Here is an 18,494-nt window from a genome sequence, read left to right on the forward strand (position 1 = left end):
GTGTGTGATCAGAGTCCGGGACTGAGAGCAGCAGCAGAGTTAGTTGATGGTGAGCAGTTGAACTCTGTGGATTACTGTGGATCCACTTCCTGATGACTAAAGGCAGCTTTTCCTGCCTCCATCAGTCTGTGGAGGAGGCGGAGTGGAGCTGCTGCTCTCCCCTCACTGACACAACAACAGCCGCTCGAGAGACTCAGAGGTCCACTTGTGTTAAGGAGAAAGCAGGAGATATTATTATTATTGTTATTGTTATTATTAATGTTATTATAGATGTAGCTTAGATATAGATTAAACATGTAGGCCTGGTTTAAAATACTGCGTCACAAACTAACTTAGTCTAAATAGAAACTCGTGTCAGAAAACACGGTTGTTGCTACACTTGTTGCATGTTGTTAATAAAACTGACTGGATAACACTGGTTTTAAAACAGTTTGTTTTGTGAAATGTTATATGATAAACCACATTGCTTGGCTGAATGTTTCGGTGTGGAGCAGACAGGATGATTTGCGTTTACATGGGACTTTATGAAGTAATATTTAAAACAGATGTAGCACTGATTGAGCATGCATCAAAAAGCCATTGCCTGTGCTCCAACAAAGGGTTTTCACAAGGAAAGGTGGCTGGTGCATTAGGTGTTGCATTTCTTATGTAATATTCACTGCATGAGACTGAAGAAAACTTATGTTCAGCCTCTAATCCTTAAACCTTTTAAAAATGGCTACATATCACAAACAACTGAATTAAAATAAGTCAGATGTTAAACTGCAACATGCAAAAACTAATTTTTCAGCTTTTTTTGATGACCAGGTACTTTGAAAATACTATTTGTATTAAAATAATACTGATGATGTTGATGCACAATAAAGTATTTATACAATAATATGCAGCATCAATTTCTATCTGATAAAAAAAGAAATTCACTTCAGTCAAACTGTAGATTTTATAGATGTTTTTTAGCTCTCAGTATTTCAGTTTGAAAAAAGGAAAAATTGGGGAAAATGCACCGAAATACAAATTACAAATTAAGCTCACAAAGAAATAAAGTTGCTGATATTTGAAGAAAATGAGGATTTCAGTTGATGTGCACATGAATGATTTGTGTTTCCTCTGCAGGTGAAGGTAGAAAGTGTGTGTAAGCTGATGTGGGTGTGAATTAAGCATCATGGATCAGTGTGAGGACAGAGAGGAGGGAGCCCCTCCCTCTAAAAGAGCCAGAGAGAGCCAGACCAAAGCTCAGAGGTGAGATGACCATCTCTAACTGTCCATGACTCTTCTCCATGTCACAGCTCAGCACTCACATCACTGCTCCATCATTATTCACAGGAAGAAACAAGGAAGTAAACGCAAACATGAACCTGAACCCAGCTGTGGGTCCGTAAAGAGTGACGGTTCTATGAAGGCAGTAGTTGATTTTAAAGTCCAGCCTCTGTCTGCTGCAGAGAGGTGAGCTGTTAATAACATGAACTCTTTGAAGCTGATTTAACTGCTTGATGGTGTTTGGTTGTTAAACAAAAAGGAAAAAAAGTGGGAGTGGTTTTAAGCAGGAATAAGATTTCATTATTCATCCAAAAATGTGTTACTTGTTAGAAGGACAAAATGTTTTTCCCACTCAAAATGTAACTGTGACTTTAATTGTGAGATGAGTTTTTTTTTACATGGAATAAATCCATTACTGTTTTTAAGAAATCCCTCAAATAGCTGCTACTCATCAAACTGTTTAATTTCAGTTAAACCTTTAGTGATAGGGTTTAAATAGTTTAAATAGTTTCTTGGGAAAGGCTGATGAGCTCTACTCTTAAAGGCCAGTCCCACCAAATCGTAGAGCCAGATTGAGGCAGGATTTGTATATATAGACTGAGGTCCAGAGGGGGAGTCTATGAGATGTGTCCCACTCCTGAAATGCAGATCAATTATCTCCACTCAAAGGAAGTCACTGAGAGAGGAATTTATTTATTCTATAAAACATATCCAACATGTACATTCATCAATAGTCCTGCACAGTGTAAATGACTGTGTTTACCTCTGGGTGGCGCTCTGTTCTTACACTGCCAACACTAGTTTGGAGTTTCCTTCTGCTCATGCTCATCCTGAAAACCTGTTTCTCTTTGGGATGATGAAGATATTCTAATTCTTCATCAGCTTCTCTGGCTGCAAATGAAAAACACAATTTTTCCTCTCCAGCAGGATCAAGGAGAGACCTGCTGGACTTGAACCTGGACCCAGCTGTGTGTCCTTAAAGAGTAACCAGTCTAAATATGACCCTATTGATTTCAAAGGACTGCAGTCGTCTGCTACAGAGAGGTGAGCTGTTAGTAACATAAACAATTTGAGAGGTGATTAACTGCTTGATGTAGTTGGAAATGTTGGATGTTGTCTTTGCTGGAGAGACTTTCCTATTTCTGATGTAAGTATAAGATGCCAAGTTTTCAGCTAATAACCCTTTGGGATCACCTTGTTGGCACGAAAATACCATTTTATATGTTTTTGTGTTTTATGTGTATTTAAATCAGGGTGCTAGTAACAAAATTCTCAGAGATACAAGTTAAAATTGGTTCTTTGTGTAGGCACAACACTTGTTCATCCATTGAGTTTGGTGCCTTTTTTAATAGGTCAGTGTTAAGTAGCTTAACCACCCCAGATGGTTCAAGGACTGAACAGAAACTTAAAAAGAAAAGTCAGAAAGGCCTTCTAAAAGCCAAAGTTATAATAAAGAAGAAAAATAAAAGCTTCCATATCTACTTCCATATCAAGCATCTTGTTACACACATGTACCTACACTGACTGTGAGCTGTGCTAAAACACAGGTGACCTACACTAAATGGTGCACTTGAATGCATTCTTTGTGAACCACAGTTCTGCACTGCCCAGTACAGAGCTACTAATGTAGAGCTTTGTGTTAATTGATAGTTTTATGAATATTTCCAGATTCGGCAAAGAAAACAAACTAAACAAAAAAAACAATTGACATGGCTCTTTCTCACTCACAGTTCCTTGTAAAAGTAGTCATACCCTTGAACCTTTCCATATTGTACAAACACAAACTTAAGTATATTTTCACTGGGATTTTATGTTGTAGATCAACAGAAATGAATGCGTAAATTAAAATCCATTTTTATACAAATACAAATCTAAAAAGTGTAGAATGCATACAGGATGTCTGTGAAGGTTCTCAGTCATCCAGGACATCGTAGTCAAAGGAGCTTGCAAAGAAAAGCGTCTGGACTTCTTTAAGTTACTTGAAGTAACTTAAAGAAGTTTCACCTCGTTTCACCTTCATCTGAGAAGCTTCTTCAGTTCTAAGGTCAAATGGTGGAGAGTCCCAGATATAAACCTAGTGGGAGTTTCCCCCCACAGAGGGACAAAAGGAGGATCATCAGGGGGTCCTTTTGTCCCTCTGTGGGGGGAAACTCCCACTAGGTTTATATCTGGGACTCTCCGTCATTTGACCTTAGAACTGAAGAAGCTTCTCAGATGAAGGTGAAACGTCTTCAAGTAACTTAAAGAAGTCCAGATGCTTTTCTTTGCAAGCTCCAATGCATACAGGATGTATGCAGCCCCCCATCCCCGAATCAGTACTTTTATTGAACCACCCTTGATTTGCAGTTAAAGCAAATCAAAGCTACAAAAGTTGTTGTGATAAATCTCTACAAGCTTTGCACACCTGGAGACCATCCATTCTCTCCCGCTTAATCTTATCAGAGCCTTATCCTTTTTAATGTGTTTTTGTTGTCTGTCAATAACACTAAAAAGTTTGAGCATACTTTTTACTGTTATTGACAGAAACTGATACTAGGTTGTTTTAATTTCACATTTAGGATGTTAAGTTTTACTGACATCCCTGGTGTAGTTTATGAGGTAACTTATTTAATTAAAGGTAATATCCCATAAGGAGGAGAAACACCTGGCTCATACCTGAGGAGAAAGGATTTACTTCAATACACTTTAAATACCCAAACAAACCATCACAACAGTGCAAACTGACAAAACAAGAACTGAAAACTATGAGAGCATAAAAAATTTTAAGCAAGCACTGACAGTTCTTAATTGTCAGTACAGTTTCGCTGCAGGTAACTGAAAGTGACAAAATAAAAGGGCTTCTTCAGTTAGTGAGTTAAAATTACAAACTTATTTTGATGCAAAAAATCATGGGTACAAGATTAGCCTGATAACAAAATGTACGTAAAAATGACACTTGAGATATCTTCTAACCTGTTTTGAGCATCAACTTGTCCCACGTAGTGGTATGGCCAGTTTTAAAGTTTACCCAGAATGCATTTCATGAAGTTTTTTTTCAGTTAATTATCAGAAAAACAGGTCAAACATCCAGGATACCAATGCATGTTTCTGCTCCTCTTCATCTTAGACATTAAATTGGTGGAGTTTATTGGAACTGTAGTATACTACTGAATACTAATACTGGATAAAAATAAGTGTTCAGTCCAGGTTTAAATAATTCTTTGACAATGTTTTATTAGATATATGGCTAGTACGTTGAATGTTTTAGTGACTATTGTATACAATGCAGGTTGGAAAGTGACTTTAATTGTGAGATGAGTTATTTCTTACATGGAATAAATCCATTACTGTTTTTAAGAAATCCCTCAAATAGCTGCTACTCATGAAACTGTTTAATTTCAGTTAAACCTTTAGTGATAGGGTTTAAATAGTTTAAATAGTTTCTTGGGAAAGGCTGATGAGCTCTACTCTTAAAGGCCAGTCCCACCAAATCGTAGAGCCAGATTGAGGCAGGATTTGTATATATAGACTGAGGACCAGAGGGGGAGTCTATGAGATGTGTCCCACTCCTGAAATGCAGATCAATTATCTCCACTCAAAGGAAGTCACTGAGAGAGGAATTTATTTAGTCTATAAAACGTATCCAACATGTACATTCATCAGTAGTCCTGCACAGTGTAAATGACTGTGTTTACCTCTGGGTGGCGCTCTGTTCTTACACTGCCAACACTAGTTTGGAGTTTCCTTCTGCTCATGCTCATCCTGAAAACCTGTTTCTCTTTGGGATGATGAAGATATTCTAATTCTTCATCAGCTTCTCTGGCTGCAAATGAAAAACACAATTTTTCCTCTCCAGCAGGATCAAGGAGAGACCTGCTGGACTTGAACCTGGACCCAGCTGTGTGTCCTTAAAGAGTAACCAGTCTAAATATGACCCTATTGATTTCAAAGGACTGCAGTCGTCTGCTACAGAGAGGTGAGCTGTTAGTAACATAAACAATTTGAGAGGTGATTAACTGCTTGATGTAGTTGGAAATGTTGGATGTTGTCTTTGCTGGAGAGACTTTCCTATTTCTGATGTAAGTATAAGATGCCAAGTTTTCAGCTAATAACCCTTTGGGATCACCTTGTTGGCACGAAAATACCATTTTATATGTTTTTGTGTTTTATGTGTATTTAAATCAGGGTGCTAGTAACAAAATTCTCAGAGATACAAGTTAAAATTGGTTCTTTGTGTAGGCACAACACTTGTTCATCCATTGAGTTTGGCGCCTTTTTTAATAGGTCAGTGTTAAGTAGCTTAACCACCCCAGAGGGCTCAAGGACTGAACAGAAACTTAAAAAGAAAAGTCAGAAAGGCCTTCTAAAAGCCAAAGTTATAATAAAGAAGAAAAATAAAAGCTTCCATATCTACTTCCATATCAAGCATCTTGTTACACACATGTACCTACACTGACTGTGAGCTGTGCTAAAACACAGGTGACCTACACTAAATGGTGCACTTTAATGTGTTCTTTGTGAACTACAGTTCTGCACTGCCCAGTACACAGCTACTAATGTAGAGCTTTGTGTTAATTGATAGTTTTATGAATATTTCCAGATTAGACAAAGGAAAACAAACTAAACAAAAAAAACAATTGTCCTGGCTCTTTCTCACTCACAGTTCCTTGTAAAAGTAGTCATACCCTTGAACCTTTCCATATTGTACAAACACAAACTTAAGTATATTTTCACTGGGATTTTATGTTGTAGATCAACAGAAATGAATGCGTAAATTAAAATCCATTTTTATACAAATACAAATCTAATAAGTGTAGAATGCATACAGGATGTATGCAGCCCCCCATCCCTGAATCAGTACTTTCATTGAACCACCCTTGATTTGCAGTTAAAGCAAATCAAAGCTACAAAAGTTGTTGCGATAAATCTCTACAAGCTTTGCACACCTGGAGACCATCCATTCTCTCCCGCTTAACCTTCTCAGAGCCTTATCCTTTTTAATGTGTTTTTGTTGTCTGTCAATAACACTAAAAATTTTGAGCATACTTTTTAGTGTTATTGACAGAAACTGATACTAGGTTGTTTTAATTTCACATTTAGGATGTTAAGTTTTACTTCCATCCCTGGTGTAGTTTATGAGGTAACTTGTTTAATTAAAGGTAATATCCCATAAGGAGGAGAAACACCTGGCTCATACCTGAGGAGAAAGGATTTACTTTAATAAACTTTAAATACCCAAACAAACCATCACAACAGTGCAAACTGACAAAACAAGAACTGAAAACTATGAGAGCATAAAAATTCTTAAGCAAGCACTGACAGTTCTTAATTGTCAGTCCAATTTCGCTGCAGGTAACTGCAAGTGACAAAATAAAAGGGCTTCTTCAATTAGTGAGTTAAAATTACAAACTTATTTTGATGCAAAAAATCATGGGTACAAGATGAGCCTGATATCAAAATGTATGTAAAAATGACACTTGAGATATCTTCTAACCTGTTTTGAGCATCAACTTGTCCCACGTAGTGGTATGGCCAGTTTTAAAGTTTACCCAGAATGCATTTCATGAAGGGTTTTTTTTTTTTTCAGTTAATTATCAGAAAAACAGGTCAAACATCCAGGATACCAATGCATGTTTCTGCTCCTCTTCATCTTAGACATTAAATTGGTGGAGTTTATTGGAACTGTAGTATACTACTAATGTTGTATAGTATACTAATACTGGATAAAAATAAGTGTTCAGTCCAGGTTTAAATAATTCTTTGACAATGTTTTATCACATATATGGCTAGTACGTTGAATGTTTTAGTGACTATTGTTTACAATGCAGGTTGGAAAGTGACTTTAATTGTTAGATGAGTTATTTCTTACATGGAATAAATCCATTATTGTTTTTAAGAAATCCCTCAAATAGCTGCTACTCATGAAACTGTTTAATTTCAGTTAAACCTTTAGTGATAGGGTTTAAATAGTTTAAATAGTTTCTTGGGAAAGGCTGATGAGCTCTACTCTTAAAGGCCAGTCCCACCAAATCGTAGAGCCAGATTGAGGCAGGATTTGTATATATAGACTGAGGTCCAGAGGGGGAGTCTATGAGATGTGTCCCACTCCTGAAATGCAGATCAATTATCTCCACTCAAAGGAAGTCACTGAGAGAGGAATTTATTTATTCTATAAAACGTATCCAACATGTACATTCATCAATAGTCCTGCACAGTGTAAATGACTGTGTTTACCTCTGGGTGGCGCTCTGTTCTTACACTGCCAACACTAGTTTGGAGTTTCCTTCTGCTCATGCTCATCCTGAAAACCTGTTTCTCTTTGGGATGATGAAGATATTCTAATTCTTCATCAGCTTCTCTGGCTGCAAATGAAAAACACAATTTTTCCTCTCCAGCAGGATCAAGGAGAGACCTGCTGGACTTGAACCTGGACCCAGCTGTGTGTCCTTAAAGAGTGACCAGTCTAAATATGACCCTATTGATTTCAAAGGACTGCAGTCGTCTGCTACAGAGAGGTGAGCTGTTAGTAACATAAACAATTTGAGAGGTGATTAACTGCTTGATATAGTTGGAAATGTTGGATGTTGTCTTTGCTGGAGAGACTTTCCTATTTCTGATGTAAGTATAAGATGCCAAGTTTTCAGCTAATAACCCTTTGGGATCACCTTGTTGGCACGAAAATACCATTTTATATGTTTTTGTGTTTTATGTGTATTTAAATCAGGGTGCTAGTAACAAAATTCTCAGAGATACAAGTTAAAATTGGTTCTTTGTGTAGGCACAACACTTGTTCATCCATTGAGTTTGGCGCCTTTTTTAATAGGTCAGTGTTAAGTAGCTTAACCACCCCAGATGGTTCAAGGACTGAACAGAAACTTAAAAAGAAAAGTCAGAAAGGCCTTCTAAAAGCCAAAGTTATAATAAAGAAGAAAAATAAAAGCTTCCATATCTACTTCCATATCAAGCATCTTGTTACACACATGTACCTACACTGACTGTGAGCTGTGCTAAAACACAGGTGACCTACACTAAATGGTGCACTTGAATGCATTCTTTGTGAACCACAGTTCTGCACTGCCCAGTACAGAGCTACTAATGTAGAGCTTTGTGTTAATTGATAGTTTTATGAATATTTCCAGATTCGGCAAAGAAAACAAACTAAACAAAAAAAAACAATTGACATGGCTCTTTCTCACTCACAGTTCCTTGTAAAAGTAGTCATACCCTTGAACCTTTCCATATTCTACAAACACAAACTTAAGTATATTTTCACTGGGAGTTTATGTTGTAGATCAACAGAAATGAATGCGTAAATTAAAATCCATTTTATACAAATACAAATCTAAAAAGTGTAGAATGCATACAGGATGTCTGTGAAGGTTCTCAGTCATCCAGGACATCGTAGTCAAAGGAGCTTGCAAAGAAAAGCGTCTGGACTTCTTTAAGTTACTTGAAGTAACTTAAAGAAGTTTCACCTCGTTTCACCTTCATCTGAGAAGCTTCTTCAGTTCTAAGGTCAAATGGTGGAGTTTCACAGATATAAACCTAGTGGGAGTTTCCCCCCACAGAGGGACAAAAGGAGGATAATCAGGGGGTCCTTTTGTCCCTCTGTGGGGGGAAACTCCCACTAGGTTTATATCTGGGACTCTCCATCATTTGACCTTAGAACTGAAGAAGCTTCTCAGATGAAGGTGAAACGTCTTCAAGTAACTTAAAGAAGTCCAGATGCTTTTCTTTGCAAGCTCCTATGCATACAGAATGTATGCAGCCCCCCATCCCCGAATCAGTACTTTTATTGAACCACCCTTGATTTGCAGTTAAAGCAAATCAAAGCTACAAAAGTTGTTGCGATAAATCTCTACAAGCTTTGCACACCTGGAGACCATCCATTCTCTCCCGCTTAATCTTATCAGAGCCTTATCCTTTTTAATGTGTTTTTGTTGTCTGTCAATAACACTAAAAAGTTTGAGCATACTTTTTAGTGTTATTGACAGAAACTGATACTAGGTTGTTTTAATTTCACATTTAGGATGTTAAGTTTTACTTACATCCCTAGTGTAGTTTATGAGGTAACTTATTTAATTAAAGGTAATATCCCATAAGGAGGAGAAACACCTGGCTCATACCTGAGGAGAAAGGATTTACTTCAATAAACTTTAAATACCCAAACAAACCATCACAACAGTGCAAACTGACAAAACAAGAACTGAAAACTATGAGAGCATAAAAAATTTTAAGCAAGCACTGACAGTTCTTAATTGTCAGTCCAATTTCACTGCAGGTAACTGAAAGTGACAAAATAAGAGGGCTTCTTCAATTAGTGAGTTAAAATTACAAACTTATTTTGATGCAAAAAATCATGGGTACAAGATTAGCCTGATATCAAAATGTACGTAAAAATGACACTTGAGATATCTTCTAACCTGTTTTGAGCATCAACTTGTCCCACGTAGTGGTATGGCCAGTTTTAAAGTTTACCCAGAATGCATTTCATGAAGTTTTTTTTTCCAGTTAATTATCAGAAAAACAGGTCAAACATCCAGGATACCAATGCATGTTTCTGCTCCTCTTCATCTTAGACATTAAATTGGTGGAGTTTATTGGAACTGTAGTATACTACTGAATACTAATACTGGATAAAAATAAGTGTTCAGTCCAGGTTTAAATAATTCTTTGACAATGTTTTATCAGATATATGGCTAGTACCTTGAATGTTTTAGTGACTGTTGTATACAATGCAGGTTTTAAAGTGACTTTAATTGTGAGATTAGTTACTCCTTACGTAAAATAAATCCATTATTGTTTTTAAGAAATCCCTCAAATAGCTGCTACTCATCAAACTGTTTAATTTCAGTTAAACCTTTAGTGATAGGGTTTAAATAGTTTAAATAGTTTCTTGGGAAAGGCTGATGAGCTCTACTCTTAAAGGCCAGTCCCACCAAATCGTAGAGCCAGATTGAGGCAGGATTTGTATATATAGACTGAGGTCCAGAGGGGGAGTCTATGAGATGTGTCCCACTCCTGAAATGCAGATCAATTATCTCCACTCAAAGGAAGTCACTGAGCGAGGAATTTATTTATTCTATAAAACATATCCAACATGTACATTCATCAATAGTCCTGCACAGTGTAAATGACTGTGTTTACCTCTGGGTGGCGCTCTGTTCTTACACTGCCAACACTAGTTTGGAGTTTCCTTCTGCTCATGCTCATCCTGAAAACCTGTTTCTCTTTGGGATGATGAAGATATTCTAATTTTTCATCAGCTTCTCTGGCTGCAAATGAAAAACACAATTTTTCCTCTCCAGCAGGATCAAGGAGAGACCTGCTGGACTTGAACCTGGACCCAGCTGTGTGTCCTTAAAGAGTGACCAGTCTAAATATGACCCTATTGATTTCAAAGGACTGCAGTCGTCTGCTACAGAGAGGTGAGCTGTTAGTTAGCTAATAACCCTTTGGGATCACCTTGTTGGCTTGAAAATACAATTTTATATGTTTTTGTGTATTATGTGTATTTAAATCAGGGTGCTAGTAACAAAATTCTCAGAGATACAAGTTAAAATTGGTTCTTTGTGTAGGCACAACACTTGTTCATCCATTGAGTTTGGTGCCTTTTTTAATAGGTCAGTGTTAAGTAGCTTAACCACCCCAGAGGGCTCAAGGACTGAACTGAAACTTAAAAAGAAAAGTCAGAAAGGCCTTCTAAAAGCAAAAGTTATAATAAAGAAGAAAAATAAAAGCTTCCATATCTACTTCTATATCAAGCATCTTGTTACACACATGTGAATGTTTTAGTGACTACTGTATACAATGCAGGTTGGTTAGTGAAAGCTGGAAACCTAAAACACTCCTGGAATCCATTTTTGTCCGTGAACACTGACCAGACAGGAAAATATACTTTCCATTCAAGGAAGTGTCAGCCTATTGGACATAAGTAAGGAATTCAAACACCCTGAATAAAGCTATCTGATTTTTTAAAAGTGAGATTCAGTTTAAATCCTAAAATACTTCCACTGACTTAGATTAATTTCTCCGAGTTCTGACCCTAAAACTCAAAACTGCAGCCATTCAGTCTCACAGAAAAACACTAAGTTGAGCTGTTAATTCAGTTAATTGGCAGGACCATTAAATTTTGCCATCTCCAGGGAAATTCAGGCTTGACCTAATTCTTCATGATTCCTCCACAGAGTGGACCAGCAGAGCTCAGAGGTTCCCAGTGGTCTGTCTGCCCAGCAGCATCAAACACATCTGGACTCCATATTTATGGTCTGTACATTTACAACAACTACTTTTTACATCTATTCTGTTCATAGTCATCTCCATGCGGCTCTTTGTAGACCAGTGGATTGTCAGTGTGTCCAACATGATTCTGATGTTTGGCTCCATGATTTTAGTCTGTTTGGGTCATTCACAAAGCATTCTGTTCCAGCTGCTGGAGGACAACATCATCACTTTTGTGAAGAACGAGCTGAAGAAGATCCAGAAGGTTCTGAGTCCAGATTACCCAGAATGGTTACAGAGTCAGACAGAGGATGATGAGCAGAGGAAGAGCAACAGAGAGGCATTTGTGAAGATCACACTTAACTTCCTGAGGAGAATGAAGCAGGAGGAGCTGGCTGATCGTCTTCAGAGCAGTAAGAAGATTGCTCTAAAGATTTGGTGCCAGATTTGCTAAATGGGGCAAAATAGTACATGAGTGCAGTCCCCAAACAGTGATGGTGTAGTTAGTTTTGCAGTATAGTGTCTAGTGACATTCTGATGGCAGCAGACACTGAAGAGTACACCGTTCTGGTTATGTTGGATTTCAGCTCTGCTTTTGATACTGTTGATCACAGCATCATGATAAATAGGCTGAAGGACTTGTTTGGTGTTGTTTTAAAATGGTTTATGTCGTATCTATCTGAGAGATCCTTTACTGTCTGTATGAATCATGTGTCTGTCTGTAACATCAGTTCTGCCTTCTGAGGTACCTCAAGGATCTGTTTTAGGTCCTATTCTCTTTTTGCTGTATATACTCCCTCTAGGTCAAATTATCAGACGTTACAATAATATTTCTTATCATCTCTATGCTGATGACATTCAGTTATACTGTTCTTTCAAAGCTTCTGAGTTTTATAAATTGTCTTGTTTAAATAATTGTCTGTCATAAATCAAACAATGGTTAAATGACAATTTCCTTCAGTTAAATGCAGATAAAATAGAAATTTTGATTATTGCGCCTGATCACATGCTCTCAGAAATTAGGCAGCATATCAGTTTTTTAGACCCTTCATTTCAGTCGAGTCTCAGAAACTTAGGTGTTATATTTGACAGTTCAATGTCTCTTGAGAAACACTCTAAACAACTTGTCCGGAACTGTTTTTATCATTTAAGAAACATTTCTAAACTCAGACTACTGGTGTCAAAGGCAGAACTTGAGATGATTCTTCATGCTTTTATCTCTTCTCGTTTGGATTATTATAACGGTCGTTTTACGTGTCTCAACAAATCAGCTCTGGATCGCCTTCAGTCTGTGTAGAATGCAGCGACAAGACTTTTAACTGGTACAAACAAGAGGTCACACATTACTCCAGTTTTGGCTTCTCTTCATTGGTTGCCAGTAAATTTTAGGGTTCATTTTAAAATTTTGGTTGTAACTTTTAGAGCTCTGCACGGTGAAGCTCCCCAGTATATCTCTGACCTGTTGAAACCTTGTGCTTCATCCCGAGCACTTAGGTCTTCAGGTCAGAGGCTACTGGTGGTCCCACGTACTAGGTTCAAAACACGTGGGGATCGGGCTTTTCAGGCACTGGCACCGAGGCTGTGGAACTCTCTGCCGTTGTCTTTACGCTGTCTAGACTCTACTGACTTCTATAAAAAGCAGCTGAACACATTTTTATACAAACGGGCTTTTAATTAATTTTAACTTGTATGTCTGATCTTATTGTGAAGCACTTTGTGATTTTTATCTGTGAAAATGTGCTATATAAATAAATTTTACTTACTTGCTTACTTAGATGACCAAGATGTATTCAGTCTTTCTTGACAGAAATCAAATTATCATGTGCACTTCATTGATATTTTTATTTCTTTATTCTTTTAGGAACTTTGAGTGGAATTTGTCAATCTACACTTAAATCTAATCTGAAGAAGAAGTTCCAGTGTGTGTTTGAGGGGATCGCTAAAGCAGGAAACTCAACCCTTCTGAATCAGATCTACACAGAGCTCTACATGACAGAGGGAGGGACTGTAGAAATCAATGATGAACATGAGGTCAGACAGATTGAAAAAGCATTCAGGAAACCACACAGACCAGAAACAACAATCAGACAAGAAGACATCTTTAAATCCTCACCTGGAAGAGATGAACCAATCAGAACAGTGCTGACAAAGGGAGTGGCTGGCATTGGGAAAACAGTCTTAACACAGAAATACACCCTGGACTGGGCTGAAGACAAAGCCAATGGGCACATCCAGTTCATATTTCCATTCACTTTCAGAGAGCTGAATGTGCTGAAAGAGGAAAAGTTCAGCTTGGTGGAACTTGTTCATCACTTCTTTACTGAAACCAAAGAAGCAGGAATCTGCAGCTTTGAAGACTTCCAGGTTGTGTTCATCTTTGATGGTCTGGATGAGTGTCGACTTCCTCTGGACTTCCACAAAACTACAATCCTAACTGACCCTAGAAAGTCCACATCAGTGGATTTGCTGCTGATAAACATCATCAGGGGGAACCTGCTTCCCTCTGCTCGTCTCTGGATAACCACACGACCTGCAGCAGCCAATCAGATCCCTCTTGCATATATTGACAGAGTAACAGAGGTCAGAGGGTTCACTGACCCACAGATGGAGGAGTACTTCCTGAAGAGATTCAGCAATGAGATGAAGGCCAGCAGAGTCATCTCCCACATCAAGACATCACGAAGCCTCCACATCATGTGTCGAATCCCAGTCTTCTGCTGGATCACGGCTACAGTTCTGGAGGATGTGCTGAAAACCAAAGAGGGTGGAAATTTTACCCTGACCTTGACTGACATGTACAGCCACTTCCTGGCGGTTCAGGCCAAAGTGAAGAAGGTCAAGTATGATGGAGGCGCTGAGACAGATCCACACTGGAGTCCAGAGAGCAGGAAGATGATTGAGTCACTGGGAAAACTGGCTTTTGATCAGCTGCAGAAAGGAAACCTGATCTTCTATGAATCAGACCTGACAGAGTGTGGCATCGATATCAGAGCAGCCTCAATGTACTCAGGAGTGTTCACACAGATCTTTAAAGAGGAGAGAGGATTGTATCAGGACAAGGTGTTCTGCTTCATCCATTTGAGTGTTCAGGAGTTTCTGGCTGCTCTTCATGTCCATCTGACCTTCATCAACTCTGGCCTCAATCTGCTGGAAGAGAAACAACAAACAACGTCCAAGAAGTTCAAAAGAAATAAATCTTTCGAAATGCTATTTTTTTTCCAGAGTGCTGTGAACAAGGCCTTACAGAGCCCAAATGGACACCTGGACTTGTTCCTCCGCTTCCTCCTGGGTCTTTCACTGCAGACCAATCAGACTCTCCTACAAGGCCTGCTGATACAGACAGGAAGTAGCTCACAGACCAATCAGGAAACAGTCCAGTACATCAAGAATAAGCTCAGTGAGAATCTGTCCGCAGAGAAAAGCATCAATTTGTTCCACTGCCTGAATGAACTGAATGATCATTCTCTAGTGGAGGAGATCCAACAGTCCCTAAGATCAGGAAGTCTCTCCACAGATGAACTGTCTCCTGCTCAATGGTCAGCTCTGGTCTTCATATTACTGTCATCAGAAAAAGATCTGGATGAGTTTGACCTGAAGAAATACTCTGCTTCCGAGGAGGCTCTTCTGAGGCTGCTGCCAGTGGTCAAAGCCTCCAACAAAGCTCTGTAATTAAATGTGTACCTATACCTTTCTATATATATAAATAAGGATTTAACTGGCAATTGAACTTGGAGAGATCCATTGATTAATTGAATCAGCGATTTTATTCAGCCATAGGGCTATATCTTCACACATTAATCCATTTTGATTTGTCAGGTGATATAAAATGTAACCAGTATGCACAATTTTGGTATGATTTTATCTCGGTCATTGTCAACCACCCTTGGGTGCAATTTGGATTTCAGCCTTGGAAATTCTAGGCTCTATTCCCGACAGGTTTTCCTGTATACTATGCTGGCCACTTGGTTATGGCTTCCCATGTATGGTAAACACTTATGTTTTTGTCACTTTATACGGAATCAAACTCAAAGTAAAGTCAGTATTTCGACTCTTTAAACACTGCACAGTCATATGCTCTCCTGCACTTGATATATTATCCATTGTTGATCTGCACACAGCTTTTGCCACAAACGTCGCACTCGCTTACGTCATTGTCATGAGAAGTAACAGTAATCACCTTTATTGCAATAGTAATCCCTTACTTTACTCGTTACTTGAAAAAAGTAATTGGGTTACAGTAACACGTTACATGTAACGTTACTTGTAACACGTTACTTGTAATGTTACTTGTAATGCGTTACTTCCCATCTCTGGTCAGTAGGGATGGGTATCGTTTAGGTTTTATCCGATACCAGTACCAAACCAGTACTTTTGAAACGGTGCCGGTGCTTAAACGGTGCTTGAACCGGTGCTTAAAGAATGAAGAACAAGAACTTTGTCCAAAAACCTCTCATGTTTAGCTGTTTTTTAAAAAAAAGATAACAATGTTAGCCTTTTCTGCAGCTATAGGGAATTTCTGATATCACTCTTGGCTGGAAGCAGTGCTTAAGCAATGAAAAAAACACAAACTTTATCCAAAAACCTCTCATGTTTAGCTGTTTCCCACTTTTTCTTTGGTCATTTTAGCGTTTTAGCCAGGGTGAAGGGAGTATCTGCCATCAAACAAGAAGACAGCCGCATGTAACTACGAAGGTGTTTGCTAATTCACCTTATATACATTCATTTAATAACGTGGTTAGCCCACTCAGCGATAAATTACACACGAACAACATTAAGCTACTGATCCAGAGAAGAACAGCTGCTGCCATCATCATCCGTCATCATTTCTGCTACACTGGCAGGGCTAGGGGCCAGGACTCTGCTCTTCAGGTTTTTGGGGGATGTTGCTAACTCCGGGACCGATAACAGGCACCACCTGTTATCGGTCCCGCAGTAGATGTGCTCGATGTGAGGTCTCACAGCAAGCTATCAAGTACGGTGCATTTCTCGGCTTTTAAAAAAATGCTATGCGTCGCCAGGTGTTTCATTAGATTCGAGGTGTTACCTCCTTTGCACAGTATCACCTTAAAGCACTTGTTGCAGGTTGCTGAGTTTGCATCTTTTGCTGTGAAGTACAGCCAGACTTTTGACCGCTTTGCCTTGGGTGTGTTTAATCTGTATTTCTGCTCTAAAAGAACGTATGTACCTGGGCCCGCCTACTACGCTTGCAAACTTAAAATGATTGGCTAGAATCCAAAGTGTATGATATCTCAGTAAAAAAAAAAGCACCAAAATGAAGCACCAAAATGAAGCACCGAAATGTGCGCTGCTTTTCGGTCTGGTTACTACCATTTATGTCAGAACTGGTGCCATAATGGCACCAGATACTGGTACCCATCCCTACTGGTCAGGATGATCATTTTTGTTGTAGTATACAACTGCTGGTTGGTTTCAGTGATGGTCACTGTAGGGATTGTCCCTGATGCTGCATTCACATCTTCTAGTAGACTTTAAGATGATATTTCACACATTGTCCTTTTTCATTAGTATGTACTCGGCTCGACTCAATGCAACTTGACTTGACACAGTTTTAGTTGTTTTCCATTACAAATAAGTATTACTTCATGTGCTTGGGTTGATATAGCAACGCGGCTGAAAGTCCTGTACCATTATTGGTATCAGACACAAATAATACAACAAAGGAGGATGTTGAGGGCATGGTGTGCCTGCTACTCGATTTTTGCCATTTCGTCAGACTCTAGGATCACGATGTTAGTTTTTTTTGCAAACATTTCACTTGTTATCAGGTTTCAAAAATGTCGGTTTTGATTTTTGTGAAGGAGACACTCTTATGACTCATCGAGTGATGCCACTCACTGGCCACTGTGTGGCATGCAGTCTGTTCCATCCAGCCGTGGTTCGGGCATCCTTGTCAGATGCCTGAACCACTTCAACTGGCTCCTCTCGATGTGGAGGAGCAGCGGCTCTACTTTGAGCCCCTCCCGGATGGTTGAACTTCTCACTCTATCTCTAAGGGAGAGGCCAGCCACCATTCGGTGGAAGTTCATTTCCGCCACTTGTATGCGCGATCTCGTTCCTTCCGTCACTACCCACAGCTCAAGACCATAGGTGAGGGTAGGAACATAGATTGACCGGTAAATTGAGAACTTCACTTTTACACTCAGCTCTCTCTATACCACGATGGACCGGTACAGCGTCCGCATCACAGCAGCCACAGCACCAATCCGTCTGTCGATCTCTGGCTCCCTTCTCCCGTCACTCGTGAACAAGACCCCAAGATTCTTAAACTTCTCCACTTGGGGAAGGAACTCCTCCCCGACCCCGAGTGGGCACTCCACCCTTTTCCGGCTGAGAACCATGGCTTCAGATTTGGAGGTGCTGATCCTCATTCCCGCCGCTTTACACTCGGCTGTGAATCATTCCAGTGCAAGCTGGAGGCCATCACCCGATGAAGCCAACAGATCCCCATCATCCGCAAAAAGCAGAGATGAGATTCTGAGACCACCCAAGTTAAAGCCCTCCGCCACTTGGCTATGCTTAGAAATCCTGTCCATAAAAGTTATGAACAGAATCAGTGACAAAGGGCAGTCCTGGCGGAGCCCATTACCCACCGAGAACGAGTTTGACTTATGTGTACCAAGCTCTTGCAATGGTTGTATAGGGATCGAATGGCCCGTAGCAATAGGCCAGAAACCCTATACTCCCGCAGCACTTCCCACAGGACACTCCGAGGGACACGGTCGAATGCCTTCTCCAAGTCCACAAAACACATGTAGACTGGATGGGAAAACTCCCATGTGCCCTCAAGTATCCTTGAGAGGATAAAGAGCTGGTCCAGTGTTCCACAACAGGACGAAAACCGCATTGTTCCTCCTGTATCTAAGGTTTGACTAGCGGATGGACTCTCCTCTCCAGCACCCTGGCATAGACTTTCCTAGGGAGGCTGAGGAGTGTGAGCCGCCTGTAGTTGGAACACACCCTCCAGTCCCCCTTCTTAAAAATGGGGACCACCACCCCGGTCTGCCAGTCCAGGGGTA

The 18,494-nt window shown here is 39.5% G+C and overlaps 1 protein-coding gene across 1 annotated transcript in view; it reads left to right on the plus strand.

Moving 5' to 3' along the window:
• Positions 1-18,494, plus strand: part of LOC146521017 (NACHT, LRR and PYD domains-containing protein 3-like) — a 55,290-nt gene that overhangs the window by 3,925 nt on the left and 32,871 nt on the right. Inside the window, exons 3-11 of the mRNA XM_085154228.1 lie at positions 1,114-1,239; positions 1,324-1,443; positions 2,182-2,301; positions 5,093-5,212; positions 7,632-7,751; positions 10,545-10,664; positions 11,424-11,502; positions 11,666-11,870; positions 13,319-15,122. Coding sequence (XP_085010354.1) covers positions 1,163-1,239; positions 1,324-1,443; positions 2,182-2,301; positions 5,093-5,212; positions 7,632-7,751; positions 10,545-10,664; positions 11,424-11,502; positions 11,666-11,870; positions 13,319-15,122 — 2,765 coding nt within the window. The 5' untranslated portion in view covers positions 1,114-1,162. The remainder of the gene's footprint in view (positions 1-1,113; positions 1,240-1,323; positions 1,444-2,181; positions 2,302-5,092; positions 5,213-7,631; positions 7,752-10,544; positions 10,665-11,423; positions 11,503-11,665; positions 11,871-13,318; positions 15,123-18,494) is intronic.

The sequence above is a fragment of the Neolamprologus multifasciatus genome, chromosome 3 (genome assembly GCF_963576455.1).
Source record: "Neolamprologus multifasciatus chromosome 3, fNeoMul1.2, whole genome shotgun sequence".
Classification (NCBI taxonomy): domain Eukaryota; kingdom Metazoa; phylum Chordata; class Actinopteri; order Cichliformes; family Cichlidae; genus Neolamprologus; species Neolamprologus multifasciatus.